Source organism: Genypterus blacodes, unplaced genomic scaffold, assembly GCF_046128005.1.
Source record: "Genypterus blacodes isolate CSIRO-AG114 ecotype Tasmania unplaced genomic scaffold, CSIRO-AGI_Gbla_v1 ptg000027l_1, whole genome shotgun sequence".
NCBI classification, from domain to species: domain Eukaryota; kingdom Metazoa; phylum Chordata; class Actinopteri; order Ophidiiformes; family Ophidiidae; genus Genypterus; species Genypterus blacodes.
In genome coordinates, this window is record NW_027466840.1 from 2524483 (window position 1) to 2540801 (window position 16319).

A 16319-nucleotide genomic window follows, 5' to 3' on the forward strand; every position below is an offset into this window, starting at 1 on the left:
TATTTAGAACGATGTTTCCCATCCTTATATATGGTGGAATATATTTAATATACCCCTGAAATTGATATATTTTAAGTGACAAAATGAATCGTACATGACAACAACACTGCAACTAAAGTATTGGTTTTCCTGCCACATTACTGCTACTACAGTTAAATTCTTATATTATTGCATTTTGCCAGCATCAGCTTTTAAAGCTTTATTTTGTAACAAATTTGGAATATTTTATTCTCATATTTTATTCTCAGAGTAAACGGTGACATTGGAATCATGACCTATTTTCAGATACAGGGATTTCAAGTTTTGCCAAACCATCAAGCTGACCTCTTACAGCTTTTGAATTTTTTAAAACATTGAACCTATACATTTGGATATTTTAAATTACATTTACCAGCTTATCTTCCAAACTGACTGGGTGCAATTCTTAAATCACTACTATTGTGACTTACTACTGTTAAAACACTACTGCCTCTTCAGTAAAAATAATAATAATAACGGATGAAAAATGTGGTTATTGTTATGGCATGTTGGAGACTAAGCAGGCTACATCATCGTTCAGCTGTGTGCCTGTCCAGGAGCGGCTCTGTCAGGCCCAAACATCACGTCAGAGGAGAGGAAGTGAGGGGCCCAGGGTCCAGTGCCTCTGGCCAATGAGATGCTAGATTACTGGCCCCAAACACAAAACTCAGAGGCATTAAGCTACACCAGGACAGCCAGCTTGTTAGTGGAAAGATTGAAGGGTTAGCTTTCAAAATAAGAGGTAACAGGTGCTAGGTTTTGGGGTTAAAATCTATTATATTCTGCCGATTTTAAGGTTGAGAATGAGGCGAGACCAAAGAGTAGGTTTTGTCTGCAGTATTCACTAGTTGGGGTCAAAGCAGTTTTAAATGCATGGTGTGGGCTTCATTTGCTCACAGATATTTTTTGTTGATTGTAGATATTTAAGTTATTGTTTTCACATTTGAATAATTTGATGCAAGTGCTGACATAAGCTGGTATCCATTTTGAAATCGAACATTTTGATCTGTTATATTTCACAACAGAAGACATGCTATTCCTCACAGAAAAAGGTACTCTCACGCCATGTAGAACCAAATAATTGGCTGAATGTGGTTTAACTACACCTCCAAGTTCATTAACCTAAAAGTGCTGACACTAGGTGGAGATAGTGTACACTCATAGTAAAGGAAAGGACAGGTTTGAGGTTTGAAGAGGGCATTTGGAGAGTGGAGCAGAGACACACGTCACACCTCAGGGTTAGGGTTAGGGTTAATTAAACGAGGGTAGTTGAGTTTTGATATAACTTTGAAAAATGAACATTTCAAATTTTAGACTTTGCATACATGATTTGAAGGCATTGCTCATGTTAATTTTGACCAACTTCACAGAGAAATATAATATAAAGGTTGCCATTTTGGTTTTAGTGGATTGTGGTTTTATTTGCAAAGGTTTTAGGAGACGTTAACTTATTTATAAATGTAATTTACGTCTTAGAATTTAAAACGTAGCCTTCAAAAAGGATCATTTCAACATTTAATCATTGATTAATCACAGCTTTATAATTTGGATACACAATCTATGCTTGTTGGTAAATTGCTGAAAAATAAAGGTTACCCAGTGGTTGTGGTGGATAGTGGTTTTATTTGGAAAGGTCTCACCGGATGTGGCTTTGTTTATTCACCACCGCTTGATGGTTGTCGCTGGGAAGTGCGCGGAGGGCGGCAGCCAGTCACACAGTGAAAGTGAAGGCGGAGACCAACCCAGCGCCGAAAACTCAGCCTCTTCTGGATCACGTTCAACTTCACTGAACAACCCCCAAAAAAACATCCAAAAAGTAAGACTTGAAGAGGAAGGAAGACAAGGGGGGAAAAAGAGAAAAAACGCGAGGTGCTCCTAACTTCATTTCAACGCCTTCTGCCAAGAATTGTCTTCCGGTGTTGACTTTTTTCGACCTGTGCCAGAGAAAAGCCTCCAAAGCACAAAGTTAACGTGAGAAATGTGAAGCTACCGGCTTGTGTGTTTCAACCAGACTCCAGGATTCCCCTTTAATCCATGCAGTACAGTGCAATGGTACGTGAACATGGGTCATTCTTGCTTTTCAACTGTCTTTGTGATGTCATGTCTGTAATTCTCTCTATTACGCGATGGTTTAAGAAATGTGAGTAAGTGTGTTAACATGGATCACAACACTGACACATTCGGGCCACAATTGTACTAAACTTGGCACGGATTCTCCAGTAGCCTGTGTTAACATCCCGTTCCCCTTTAATTTGGCAAATGCACTCAGCTTGGAATGTTGACAACTGACACACACACACACACGCAGACACACACCGTAACTCCGCCGTAATCTCCCTACCGTTGTGTTTTATCAACTAAAAGTCATGCAGTTATACAGGTAAAACAGCAATTTGGCTCCATGATAAGATTTTGCAATTTCAAAATACAACACAAATTGATATCATTGTGTGCCACTATTTCTTGGGCCGCTGTACGTCTTGCGTGTAATTTGGCTAATTTTGTAAGATTCTTCTTACACTTTTACTGCCAACATTAGCTGTAGATGGTAGGTTATTTCACGATTATTTTTTATTTGACTATTCAACAAATACTATGGTCATTGAATGTGTCACAATGAGGTAAACAGTACCCGTGTAAAATAGCTCCCATCCTATTTCCAGTACGAAGATTTAGGTCTGCGTAAAAATATCAACTTCTCAAATAAAAAGTAAATTGTGCAAAACTGTCAAAGTGAAATGAGCTAAAGTTTTCGCTTGTAACCATGGGGATTGCAGATCTTGAAAACGTTTTAAAACAAAAAGCAGTCGGTGCTTGTTGTTGACGTGAAGTGTGAAGTTCAAGGTGCCAAAGTTGTAAAGGGAAATTTTGCTTTTCCATTTCTGTTTGACCGAAGCTGCGGTCCAAAGTCCCCGAAGCTCATAAAATAACTGTGTTGGAGTGAAACCTAAATGAATTGTCGAGAAACTACTGCTGTTGGATGGTGGATAGGGGACGTGTGTGTGTGAGGGAGTGTGTGTGTGTGTGTGTGTGTGTGTGTGTGTGTGTGGAGCAGCAGCAGGAGGAGGAGTGTGACTGTGTAATTACGTGGGTGAAGAAAAAAAAAAAAAGTTGGGTCTGATTTGCTGGAATCGCGCAGGACTGAAGGCGCACCGGGCGATTTCATATCAAGTTCGGTTAAAGCAGCGGGGCGAACGTCACATCACACACTCGGCGTCCTTCTCAAGCTTTCCGCGATGCGTTCATGAACAAGATTTCACCCAACCGAGACGCGTAAAGATCCCGTTCGCACCGGCTTTTACGCATAGAGACGCGCAGAGGCATTTCCAAGCGCAACTTTTTTATTTTCCTAGAATCTCCTGCATCGGTTCCGTCCTGTGCAGAAAACGACAATCTTCGGACCGGGAAATTTCATGGATTTTCTGGGATAACCGTCTTTATTTTGACGCGGATAGCTGCCCCACAGTCTCGCATGGTGCACGGAATGGCGCGATAAAGTGATCAGAGGAATCGCTCCAAGTACATCCACTTTCTGTCTCACTGGCTCGTCATGTATTCTCCAATTTGTCTCACTCAGGTATTTGTGTCTCTTTCTTCAAAAAACCTTCACATTTTATAATGAAATTTACAGCGGTTAGATTTTTTTTTAAATGCTCCCCATCTTGGAATTATCGTCATTTCTATCATTTACTTCTGCTTTACTAATCACATTTTCTTTAACGTGCATGTGCTGATATTTTAAACTCCAATTTAAGAAAATAATTGCAATCGTCATACAGGCACTAAGTTAACCTCGCTGCGCTCTTTGTATGCGTAAAGTTGTGCGTAAAGATAGTTTTCCCCCGGATAGGACACACCAAGACTTGTCACCTCTCTCTAACTGCTTTACATTCAATTTGATCGATTGACTATTCGTGTCCCTTTCTAATACCGTAACAACACTCCTCCAACCTTTTCCCGAGCTTTGTTTATTATCTTTTTCCACGTGTGTATTTTCATTTTGATTATAACCCCTATACACAAGAAGTTGGAAGGGAGATAAAGCCACTTTCACCGTAGGGAGATCAAACGCGTGATAAGGTTGATTCAGCGGTTGGACAGAGTAGCTGACTGTTTTGGCTGACTCAGTTTTACTGTTTATATTTTACTTGGCATAAGTAAGTGATTGACTGAGATGTGGTTTAGTTTGTACTTAAGAGGATTGTGCTTTTATGGCCCCAGCTGAAGTGCACTGCTCAGGCCCTGGCCAAGTCATTTATCTTTACAGCATTTGGCTTTAGCCCGGTTTAAAAAATTAAATGAATATTTGGAGTGTTTTTGGAGAGGAAGCCAGAAGTGAAAATGATTTAAGGAGGACATTTTTGCTACTGTGCGTAATTTTTAATTGACTGGTTACTTTTGTCACTTTTTATTGACAAAGATGAGATGGATCAAATGAGTTCTGAATTATTTTGTCTCTGTAAAAGTCTCCGTCTGTATATCACACAGCAGGAACCTGTAAAGGATTCAAATGTATCAGATCTAATTTTTCCCCTGTATGATTTAAGACTATAATCTGATATTAGTGTTTGGTACCGAGCTTTAAATTTGGATTCCCTTGAAAACGCAGACTTGACATGTGGCTTTCCTCGGAGGAGCACCGACCAGATAGGGAGCGTGTCTCTGTGGTTTCACTGCCTGACTGACTGACTGACTGCCTGCCTGCGAAAAGAACAATATGTGGTCGAACTCTTCAAAGGGCCTGTTCAGAAAGACGTGGTTTATGATTATTAAATCTGACATTTTAATGACCTAAAACAAAGATCAGTTAATGTTTCCACTTTATTCACAGCTGCCACAATTTGTGAAGACCCCTAAATCATACGAGCCTATAAAGAGCATTCCTAAAGCTGCAAAGAATAGACATTAAGAGATTATTAGAGTTGGTTTTTAGACTTGCTCGGGTGCTTTTGCTGTAGAAGAGCTGAGATGAAGAATTGTGGCAAGGCCGTGTATCATCAGGGGGATTTCAAACTCTAGAAATACACTAAATGTTATTTTTAGAGCTTGCAGTTTCATTTTATGTATGTAGGTAAGTAATAGAATAGGAATTGGTTATTGGATAAGTAATAGATATGTGGAATAAAGTGGACTGAGGCGAAATGCCAAATACAGCAATCAATCAATACAACAGATAACATGTATGGAAAAATAAAATTAGTAAGGGATAAAAAATTCTGCAGCTATTAATCATAATTTTAAATGATTTATGGGAAATTTAACATTCCTGATAGGATTTTGATGTTAAGGACAGAGCAAAACGCAAGTCAGGGTCTGGTTGAAGGCATTTGGAATGGATTGCTAACTCAGTCCTAACCCTAAACCGTCTCCAAACCTTCCACAGAGCTGAAATCTGTCACTTTTCACCTGCGCCTGTGTGTTAACGGCACTTTAACATGCAGCCTGTGTGTGTGTGTGTGTGAGGCTGTGCCAGGATAAAAAGGGGGGAATCTCCTCAACTTCCTGTGGCCGCTCCAGCGTTTTGTGATTGCGGCCCAGTCGCCCCTTCCAGCTTCTGCTCCGTTCGTCGTGAACGCGGCACAAGTTCACTTTGGAATGTGGATAGTTTGATAAGAGAAGTGCAAGTGCGAGGGGCGCATGCTCCCTGTGGCGAACGGTTCAGGAGTCCCACTCACAGCAGAAGACGCCGGTGCATTCAGTCACACCACTCGCCACTATTCCAGTGCTTGCAATTAATATAAACAGAGGATTTTCTTTTTCATACCTGTAGTCCACCCAGATTCACTCACAATGGTAGAACAAGTGCTGCTGTGTAATGGATAATCTGTGGTTGCTGCACCTGCCAATCAGGCTTTATCAAGCGGCTTATTATGAGGAATTGTTGACATGATTTACTTCTTCTGTTTGAGGTGACTGGTTTTGCCAAATTCATATTCCTGCTCATTGAGTTTCTGATTGTTTGCCTCTCCTCTCTCTCTCCTCTCTTCGCCGCGTCCCCGGGATGCTCCAGGATGAGTTTCATCCCTTCATCGAGGCACTTCTTCCACATGTCCGCGCCATCGCCTACACATGGTTCAACCTGCAGGCCAGAAAACGCAAGTACTTCAAGAAGCACGAGAAGCGAATGTCCAAGGATGAGGAGCGTGCGGTGAAGGATGAGCTCCTGAGTGAGAAGCCCGAGGTCAAGCAGAAATGGGCGTCCAGGCTGCTGGCCAAGCTCCGTAAGGACATTCGGCAGGAGTACCGGGAGGACTTTGTCCTCAGCGTGACGGGCAAGAAGCACCCGTGCTGTGTGTTATCCAACCCGGACCAGAAGGGCAAGATCCGCCGCATCGACTGTTTGCGGCAGGCTGACAAAGTTTGGCGTCTGGACCTGGTGATGGTCATCCTCTTCAAAGGCATCCCTCTGGAAAGTACAGACGGCGAGCGCCTCGTCAAGTCTCAACATTGCACCAACCCAGCACTTTGTGTCCAGCCACACCACATAACAGTATCGGTCAAGGAGCTGGATTTGTTTCTAGCTTACTACGTCCACGACCAAGGTAAGGCTGATCCTCATCCACTGTGTGTGTGTGTGTGTGTGTGTGTGTGAACAAGAGAGGGCCAGCCAAAGCGCATGTGTGAATAATGGCTTAGCAAGGTCAAAGGTCACATGTGTTAACTTTTTGGCAGTCTTGCAGCGACTGGCTGAGATTGCTACTGCACCGGCCAGACAAATAAACACGACACACACTGGAAATATGATAAAGTCAATAAGGAGTGTAAAAGTATGATCCTTTTTCACGTCGGGCCGATCGGGTTCCGACACAAGAAAGGGACCTAAGCTTACACGTAGAATCCTCTCCTGCTCTGCTCAGTGATTGCTCTATTATTATTATTATTGTTATTGTTAGGGGAGACCGAGTATTAACACACACACACACACACACACACACACACACACACACACACACTATTGTATTTTGCTGGATACTGACGGGTGAGAGTGGTGGAAAGTTGCAGAAATGAATAAACAGATCAGATGCATTTATATGAAAACAGAGGCGATAAACACTTTAATCTTTAACCTAAAATCCTTTTGGCTTTAGGTTTTATAATTTTTACATCACATTTATTTAAGGTGCTTAATTTCATAATCGCATCTCTATAATTAAATCAACCTGACTATGACTCATGTTTAGACCTTCATGTTTATATTTGTCATTTCATTCATATACAAGGTTTAAAGAATAGGTCAGACCTCTACCATGTATCTGCTATATGTAGTGTGTCTGTGTAATGTGTGTGTGTGTGTGTGTGACCATGTTTGTGTTGAAGCCAAATCCTTCCCCTTAGCTTGAATCCCGAAAGCGGATTTCTTTTTGAAAACAGCTTCCATTGATTTGCGTAGAATGAGACATTTAATATTTGTCGTCCTATGCTGGAATTCATTCAAACTGTGTGAAAATACGATTTTGTCGGAGCTGAATCTTTGTCAGTTATTCTTTATATTTGACATAGACGATCATATATGAAAATAAGAGCACACAGAGGCAATTAGAATCACAAAGAAGCCTTATTTCTCGCACGTATGATGCCTGTTCCAAATGTTTCTGTTGAATTTAAATGATTGAAGTTGAATTTTTTTTTTTTTTTAAACGGAAACCTCTCTGCCAAATATAATTTTCGGTGCTAAGTTGAAAAAAACCGAGGCGTTGGATGCGTCGTAATTTGAGCTAAATATTTGCAGACGTGTTGCAGAAAATATGTTCTAGTTTTCGAATCAATGATATTCCTGATTTTTGTATTTTTTAGAATTTAGACCCAACAATGTCTTAAAAAACGCACACATCCTCCTCCTCCTCTGGAATCCCCCTTTAGTTTTTTCCCTGTGAAATCTTCATTCTGTTGCAGCGACACCAAATATCCACCAACGCCTTGCTGCCGTGGAAGAAATTGTGCTATAGCTAAGTTCATTATCATCAAACCCTGAGCGCCATTTTGTGTTTGATAAGTGCCAGGGAAAGCAGAAGGCACAGCACAGAGACAATAATGGTTGCCACTGGCACCCGGGTTGGCATCAGACCCTCTTTTGTGTCTTTTGTAGGATGCCGCTGCTTCTCCCGTCTGCATCTGCTGCAATTTAAACCCTTCTTAACCAACCTTAGAATGGCTTTCAGTGATGCTTTTTCTTACGCTCCGGCATTAAAGAGACGCAACTTAACGTGCATTACGAGGGGATTTTCAATTGTCTTATTCTAGAATTTAACGTGTCCACTATGGAGGAATTGCTTTGGCAAGACGGTGAATCTCCGTTTGAATTATTGATTGATTGAATTCCGAAATGGTAAGCACAATATGTTCCCTTTTCCCGGCGTGCAAATGGACTCGGATTTGCCGTCGCATTGCCGCTTCGTTTCCCGCTATTCTCAACATTTTTGCCGGTTGAAACGTTGGCAAATAGAAAATAGCATTCTTGTCCCGGGATCGCAGAAACGGCCGCGTTTTTTTTCCTTTCTTTCGTTTTTTTGCAAGCGACGCCGTCTTTTCCCTTTCTTCACGTTACCAAGCAGTGCCCGTCTCCAGACAATGCAGCCATATTGTGGGTAGCGTGCGGCACACCGCCATTTTGTTTTTCACTGTGCCAGGGAGGCAGGCAAATCAGCAGTAATGGTTGTTAGAGGTTCGGAGGTTGGCATCAAACCCTCTTTGTCTGCTTGCAGCATGCCTTTGATTCGTTGGTTGGCATCCGCAATGCAGTGGGCATGTTGGAAAGTTTTTGACACTGGCAGAATGGAAACCGCCGCCTTTGTTCTGCTGCAACAAACAAACATACAATCAAACACAAAGAAAGTATCGCTCGGATACGCAATTTGGTGTTTGTGCTAATTGCTAAAAAATGGGTCCAAACCCGGCCCGTAACTTTGTCCTCTCCGTGCTGTTATTTGGCAAAACCAATCCCTCTGTTACTGAGTGTAATTGGATAAGATCATAGTGAAAATATACCAATGCCATTATTTATTTGCATTATTTTGTATCAGAAATCAGCGAGCTTAAATGTCTCTGTTTCTGGTGGGGTTTTATTGCCTGAGAAAGGTCGGCGTTTTGGCAGCGACCACGACAAGTGAATTCAGAGAGGGCACTCCGCTCCCTTGTTCTGGGGCACAGACGCGTTTAGCCCGGCAGAGCTGTAGCACCCATGTGCATGCCCAGATGAATGCCCGCTGGGAAGTAGGCTGGGGGCAGGGAGTGGGGGTTGTGGCATCCATTGTGCCAACTGGCAGGCCGTATTCAATAGAAGGCCCCGGCTTCTCACAGGCGCGCTGCCGTCGCACTCTGAGGTCTTATCATTAGCACATAAAACAAGAAGTGCGAAGACGACTCCTTTCTTCTTTTTTTTTAAATCAACCCCCCCCCCCCCACCTGGATTCATATTTTACATATCCAGTTTGACAGCTTGACGGAATACTTGTAACAAGGCATGAGGCCGATGGTCGTGTTCGGACATGTTACCATAGGCCTCGCTTTCATTTGGTTTTATGGGCCTGTCACTCCTTCACAAACAAATACAGGAAAGCGCTCATTATTCTCATTGGAACATATTGATTCGGCATATTTAGACGTCTTGTTCTCATTACACGGGTATTAACCAAAGAAATAAAAGAAGGTTGACAGAAGGTTTAATGTGATGAGATGTACAAGCAATCCGAATAGGAATGTCGGAAGAATTCTAAGATTTAATTGGAATATTAGCAGAAATTGTGAAGTGGTAGAAATATTTGAATCCAGTTAAGTATTGTGAAAACAGGAAGCGATGGTCCAGGTGCTCCAGTGGGAGACAGGCAAAGGCAAGGTCAAGTAGTTTTCCCATTACTCAGGCCCTGAAAGTTAACACGGCCATAAAACATCATTACCTTAACTTTCCTCCCCCCCCCCCCTCTCTCCAACACAACTATTTTTTTTCTTCACGCCACGCTGATAGTTTGTGGAAATGGATGGATTACCTCCCGATGCATACCGCCACGTTCACAAAGACCTTGTTTTATGAGCGCTCGACTTAACCTCTGCTCCCGAGGTCGAGACCTTTTGGGAGAGATGTGGCAGGGTGTCCTCTCAAGTTTAATTGAGCAAAGCAGATCAGGGGGGAACGTCTGTTGCAGGCCCGAGGCACGTGGAGGAGGAAGACTTTTCGTCTGGGGGTGGTGGTCAGTGGCGGGGGGAGCTGCTTGTAAGCCTCCCTTGTTGACCTCCTCAATCGGGGTCAAACCACGGCGGTCGCAGGATCACCGGTGGTCTCTTGGCAACTGTTTGTCTCCACTCCCCCACCACTCCTTCTGGTCCGGCTGGTGGTCCCTTGGTTCAGTGGCCTAAGTGAGGGGGTGTCAGCATCCCCCCCCCCCCACACACACACACACCTCCTAAATCCTCTAGTAGTCTGGCTGGTGTCTATCTCCAGAAACTGGAGTGTTTTACACCCGGCTGCCTCAGACGCTTTGGTCAGGCGTCCAGTGTGGTGGCCTGACCTTTTAGGTCACAGCGGTGGTCTGTGACTAAGCACAACATCCAACCCTCCCTCCCTGCCTCCCACTGTCCTTTTCTGCCATCAGGAATCACCCCTGCGGCACACTGCCCAGCCAAGTCTCTCTCTCTCTCTCTCCCTCTCTCTCTCTCCCTATTGCCTTCTTTCTCGGGCTCTCCCTCATGCACAAGAGTCCCACCATGACAGCTGTCCCAGGCCGGGGCGCTTGCCAGAGAGAGGGTGACTGGGTTTATGCCAGAAGCTGAAACAAAAACTCGTGGTAACTAAACAGCGTTGCGGACGCTGCTGTTCGTCTTCCTTTTTTGATGGAAAGACAACTTCTCAACTCCCTTTAGCGTTCACATATTTCTTCTGTGCGAGATATTAATAACAGCACTCACTTCTTTATATAACACTGCATTATGGGAGTTCTGATAGTGAACATTCAGAGCAAAAAAAAGGCTGTAAAACACTATGCATGTGAAACCCTTAACCGATGACTCCAGAGCCATATAGAAAAACTCTTCAGAGTGAACTGCACAACCCTGTGCTTGGCTCGTATTCAGGCTACCTTATTAGTATGCAATAGAGCCTGCGGTGTCTGGCTACCTCTCTCTCAGAGCCATAACCTATCGAACACATTCTCTCAATCTAATCCACTTAGAACTCCCTCCCAGCCTCACCGCTTGCCTTATTGATTTCCGCATCCCACTAAATGCCTTCTTCCCGATCTCTCTTCTTTTAACCCAGGAGCTATTTTGGTTTCACAGTCTTTCTTTCATTCTTCCTTTTGTTTGTTTGTTTGTTCGTTATTTCTTTCTCTCCTCCTGCTCCGAGATCCTTTGGTTGTTTGTTGATCTCCCTCCGACTTTCTCCTGCCTTCTTTTCACCGCTGTCTCCTTCGCCCCCCTCCCCTCCCTCCCTCCGCTCATTCTCAAACACTAACCTGGGTGCAGTGCAGCCAGGTTGCCCGGCTCAGTATGAAGCTTGTGTTATTAGCAGCGGGGTTTTGCTCAAGCAAATACCTCAAGGCTTAAACAGGCCGTGTTACCTCCTTAGCCCTCTTTTGTGTGCCATGTGTACATAAATCTCCATGGAAACAAGGCAACTCGGAGCAGAGGCCACAGAGAAATGTGGATGCCTTCTTTCTCAACAAAATTTACAACCCCCTCTTTTGCTCTGCAACAGTGTGTTTAATTTGCTTGAATCACAGTTTGCACAGTTGCATCCGTCAAAAATAGGACAAGGCCTTTCTTAGGAATTCTGAGGCAGAGGCATTGTGTTGAAAAGGCTTTTCTTTTCATTTTCAGCTGGAGACTCACTTTGGCATTTGTGGCTACACTTGGTTAAGGGCTGCAGTTTGTGTCATTAGTCCATGGTTAAGATCTCAGCTTCACCACACTTTCCCAGGCTTTCGGGGAGGACCCCAAATGCATTTCAAATCCCCCCGAGGCCACTTGACTGGAGGACCGGCACCTCCCACTCCTCCCGGATAGATTCCCCACCCCCACCCTGTCCGCCAGTCCTCCCAAATGAAGACAAATGGGTACATTCACCCCCTATCCCCAGCACTACACTGTACCTCACTGTCCTGCCGTACAAAGGCCCTCCCTGCTGCCTGAGCTTCTCCAGCCAATGGCTGCTCTCTCGCCTTTGCTGTCCTACTAGTTCACTGCCTACTGGCCAGTCCACCTCGCTGTCGGCGCATTGCACAGGTCATGTTTGACATTATGGTCTGTGACAGAAAGATGGGAAAGAAGGACCTAACGTGGAACGTATATCCTAGTTTTAGAATAACAAACTTAGAACGACTTTTTCCAGATAAGTGAATGACAAAATGGCCAGCCTGACAAAAAGCTCCCCTCAAAAGCCTAAGACTAAGACTTTAACATCTGAAGCATGCAAAAGCTAGTCCCCTTCACCCAGGAAGGAGCCTTGTGAACAACCAATGAAGGGAAGAAAAAATGGGAAGGGGTGGTAGGTGGGGTGTGATGGGGAACTTGAGCAGGGACAGACAATCAGAGCGGTTGCCCAGGAGACACTAACTTCTCCGTGCAGCGCCCCCACCCTACTTTGCCCCATCAAAGTCTTTTCAGTCCAGACAGGGCCGATCAGTGGCCCAGAGTGATGGTTGTCTCTTCTTTTGTCTGGCGGTACAGTACGGCCCATCACTGTGACGGCTCGACAAGACCTGAGTGGGACAGAGAAAAAAAAAAAAAAGGCCCCGCCGTCGCAGTGCTGTGCAAAATGTACTTTTGGGTGGGCATGTTGTTGTTTGGGGTGGGGGTAGAATCCCCAGAGGATTTCTTTCTAATGTCAGTGCAGCGGGTCAAAGAGGGGATATGGTGTCTGGGGCTTGGGAATGGCCTGTTTGGGACGAATTCAACAGCGCCCCATTGAGTTGTCAAAGCTTGCCAAAAAGGTTTCACTCCTCCCTCACATATGTCAGGTTCACTTTGCAAAAAAAGCTCTCAACCAACTCTAGATCAGTCAAAGATGCCCTATGTAATAGACAATACAAAACACATGTTTCCTTTATTGACCCAATCAGACCAGCATGGCTACAGAACTATTGGAAACGCAGGGACAGAGAGAAAATATTTACACTTTTATCACTTTCATAAATGTAATTCATAGAACAGTGATTGGAGAGGCGAGCCTGCCTGGGATAAAAATGAGCCATATAGTGAGACGAGGAGGAAAAACGAACATGTTGTCGTTTGAAACAACACCAAAATTACCAAAACAACAGATGTCAAAGTTTTTTTGCTTTCCGCTGTTTCTCTTGTCATCAGTATATCTGCTCTCCACTCTGCCCTTCACAGAAAAGACAGAAATACAGGAAAATTAAATTTACAATAACTTTAAACCTTCTTCACTCATAATTAGGTGACAATTAAATTCAGACATACACACACACAAATAAAGACAAACTGTACATTCATCCTGTGGAGAACAATTCTCACCATTTCACGATTTGGTATTCAGTTTGCTTCCTTATGAAGAGCGGCTCTGCAACAATGACCAGACAGACCAACAAATATTGACTATGTGCTGAAAGTCAGATATGTCTGCAAAGCCTGCAACATCCAAAACTCTGTTTGCTGTGTAAATTTCCATTTTATCAATCATTGCATCTGTGATTAAGTTCTGAAAGTCTGGTTTTCTTCAATCAAGTGGAATAAATCTGCTGGGGCAATGAGATCATTTCAGCCTGTTTCCAATACAAATTAGTTCCCTTTATGAATCTTGAAAGAAGACTATAGGCAGATCGCTTCACTAACATTTAATGTAAATAAAAGCAGTCCAGTAAGCTCTTCAAATTCATTGTTTGGCTGTCTTTTGTTCAAATTCTTCATTATAAAAATTTAAATATTAACTCTCCAAAAAAAATCGATAAATATAAACTTCAACAAATGAAGGGAAACTTCTCCAAAAAAAACATTTTGACATTTGCAAGGCCTTGTTTGTTATTTACAGACTTGGCAGGAATGACTGATCAGTAGCACCAAAATAAAGTTCAGCTGTTGCTGGATTCTAAATCCCCACAGAAGAGACAAAGCTAAACTGCCATAATTAAAAACTACCATCAATCCTCTCCAATCTGCCATCAGCAATAAACACCCCCTATCTCCTTTTGCTGTAACGTTTAGATTTTAGTCTAGATTTTAATTGTCTTAATCTTAGAAAGAAAGAGCCAGACCCAAGTGAGGGAATATTTAATTATAAAATGATTTCACTACATGTGTTATGAGCATATACAGATCCAGTGCAGTCTGTGTTTAAAGCCTTCTGCAGCTCTTACAGGATGGTTAATAAAGCCTGTTATTTTTACTAGAGAGGAACAGAGTGTGTTACCATGGTGCCTTCTGAAAGCCTATATGATCTGGCTCCAGATAACTTGAATTCTTCTCAAATTGGCCCACTCTCCGCTGGCACAAGACTCCAGCTGCTAGTTTGGCTGTACAGACTTCGAGAAAAACCGTTGAAGAGAGACGCTATACACAAACACATATGGAGACACGCGTTCACACTCCTGCGCACATATGCGTGCACTTGCAGGAAGGCATGAAACCGTTTACAGCACACAGCCGTACTCCAGCTCATAAGGCCGCATTTAGATTCACACCCGAAATAACGGCTCCGCACTCGATGGGGCAAAAGATTTAAAGCGAGGCTGCTTTAAAAGCTTGTTCCGGATTTACCAAGTGAAGATTGTAATTAGGCCTCCAACATGTGCTCAAACCTACAACCCGCAATTACACCGTGGATCCCTACCAAAAAAAACGGCACTTCACCAGCCTGCTCTTAAATGTAGCCTACTCTAACCAGGAGATCTGGGCAACAAGAGGTCACCAGGCCGTCAGAGTCAAAGGCCGGCGTGTGATCTCTGTGCCCTCCCTCTCTGACCCCTTCTCATGACGTAATGGCGGATCTCCTAATGACTCGACGTGTTTCAGTCGTTACGCTAATGACCATAGTTGATGGTTAAGAGTTATACCCCATCGTCTCTTATGGGATCTCGCTTGTTGTTTCCCAGGAACATCTTCATCTTCTTATGCGCGTCTGTTTCACTAACTATTAGACTCTCTCTCCCCAGACATTTTTCTCCCCTTTTCCTCCAAAACCTCTGGCTCTAACTTAGGTTGCCATGTGTGTCTTGTTAAGGGCAGTTATGACAAATGGCAACAGCTGTACAAACTAATCTCTCTGTAGCTTTCACACATGGCGCCCAATTAACAATGGACCACTGTGGGGCCCTAATCCACGGTGCAGCCATCCTCTGGTCCCGCTTGCAGAGCCAAATGCCCCAGGAACCTCTTCTGCTCTGCACTCTTGCTAGCCAGCTTCTAACTTCATTCAGATGGGAGCTCGTGAACACTGTAAAGGCCCTAGAATACTTCCAGAATAACCAAAGAACTGGCTGGTGAAGACATATTAGACTCTGAGCTGGTATAGTTTGGGATCTCATGCAGAAAGCGGATGCAGAACGTGTCATGAGTCACCTGTTACCTAAGGCACGTTACCTAAGGCACTCAAATAAACAATTGAGTTTATTTAGGGAAACGTAGGCAAAAGTAGGCAAAGTGGACGGTTTGTTCGTCCTCTGAATCAGAGTAGGACAGAAGAGGGCGAAGACAGTGTTCTTGATATATTAGATAAATGTGGAAGTTAGACTTGTTAATATATACAACCAGCTGTGTTATAGCCTAGGGGAGGAAAAACAAGTATACAGTAAAACACAAAAGGCAAAGCCCCTGACAATCCAACCTTGCAAAGTTGTAGCTCTACCTAGTATACGTGCTGGAATGAGAACGTAACAGCCATCTTGTTTCCATGTTGGCAGTACCGGTTCCTAAAAATAAAAAGCTTTGACTTTTACAACTACATATAAACTTGCGTGTTTGGGGTCAGACGCGTTGGTGCACAGATAAACTCGCATGCGTTGCGCCCATGTGCCTGACTAAAAACTCCAAACAGCTGCGGCTGATAGATTTAGCAAGGCGCTTGTTGACGTGGTGGTTAGGAACGGTGTGTGTTTGAATGCGTGTCTATGTGCGATACAGTTTTCCTGTCAGCCGGCATTTTTCCAGTAGTTGTATGATGATAAACCGCTGTTTCTCCGGGGCCTCAGGCAGCTGAGTGCACAGTGTACGGCACTCTCGCCCCACACTGTAAGTAAAGTATTACACCATTTCACTCTTTCCTCCGTCCCTAGACACCATTCTGTGTGGGTCGACACCATTTTCACACAGGATTGCTAGGAGCAGTGTTGTAGGATAATACATAGAGAGGAAGGGAC

General features: G+C 43.6%; 1 protein-coding gene across 3 annotated transcripts in view; it reads left to right on the forward strand.

Moving 5' to 3' along the window:
• Window positions 1-1728: 1728 nt before the first annotated feature.
• Window positions 1729-16319, forward strand: part of LOC142993196 (nuclear factor 1 B-type-like) — a 63285-nt gene continuing 48694 nt past the window's right edge. For 2 of the 3 annotated variants that reach the window (XM_076143895.1, XM_076143897.1), the window contains exons 1-2: window positions 2985-3595; window positions 6029-6560. In XM_076143895.1, coding sequence (XP_076000010.1) covers window positions 3569-3595; window positions 6029-6560 — 559 coding nt within the window. In that variant the 5' untranslated portion in view covers window positions 2985-3568. Of the gene's footprint in view, window positions 2071-2984; window positions 3596-6028; window positions 6561-16319 lie in introns of those variants that run through there. The other variant, XM_076143896.1, reaches the window with a different exon arrangement.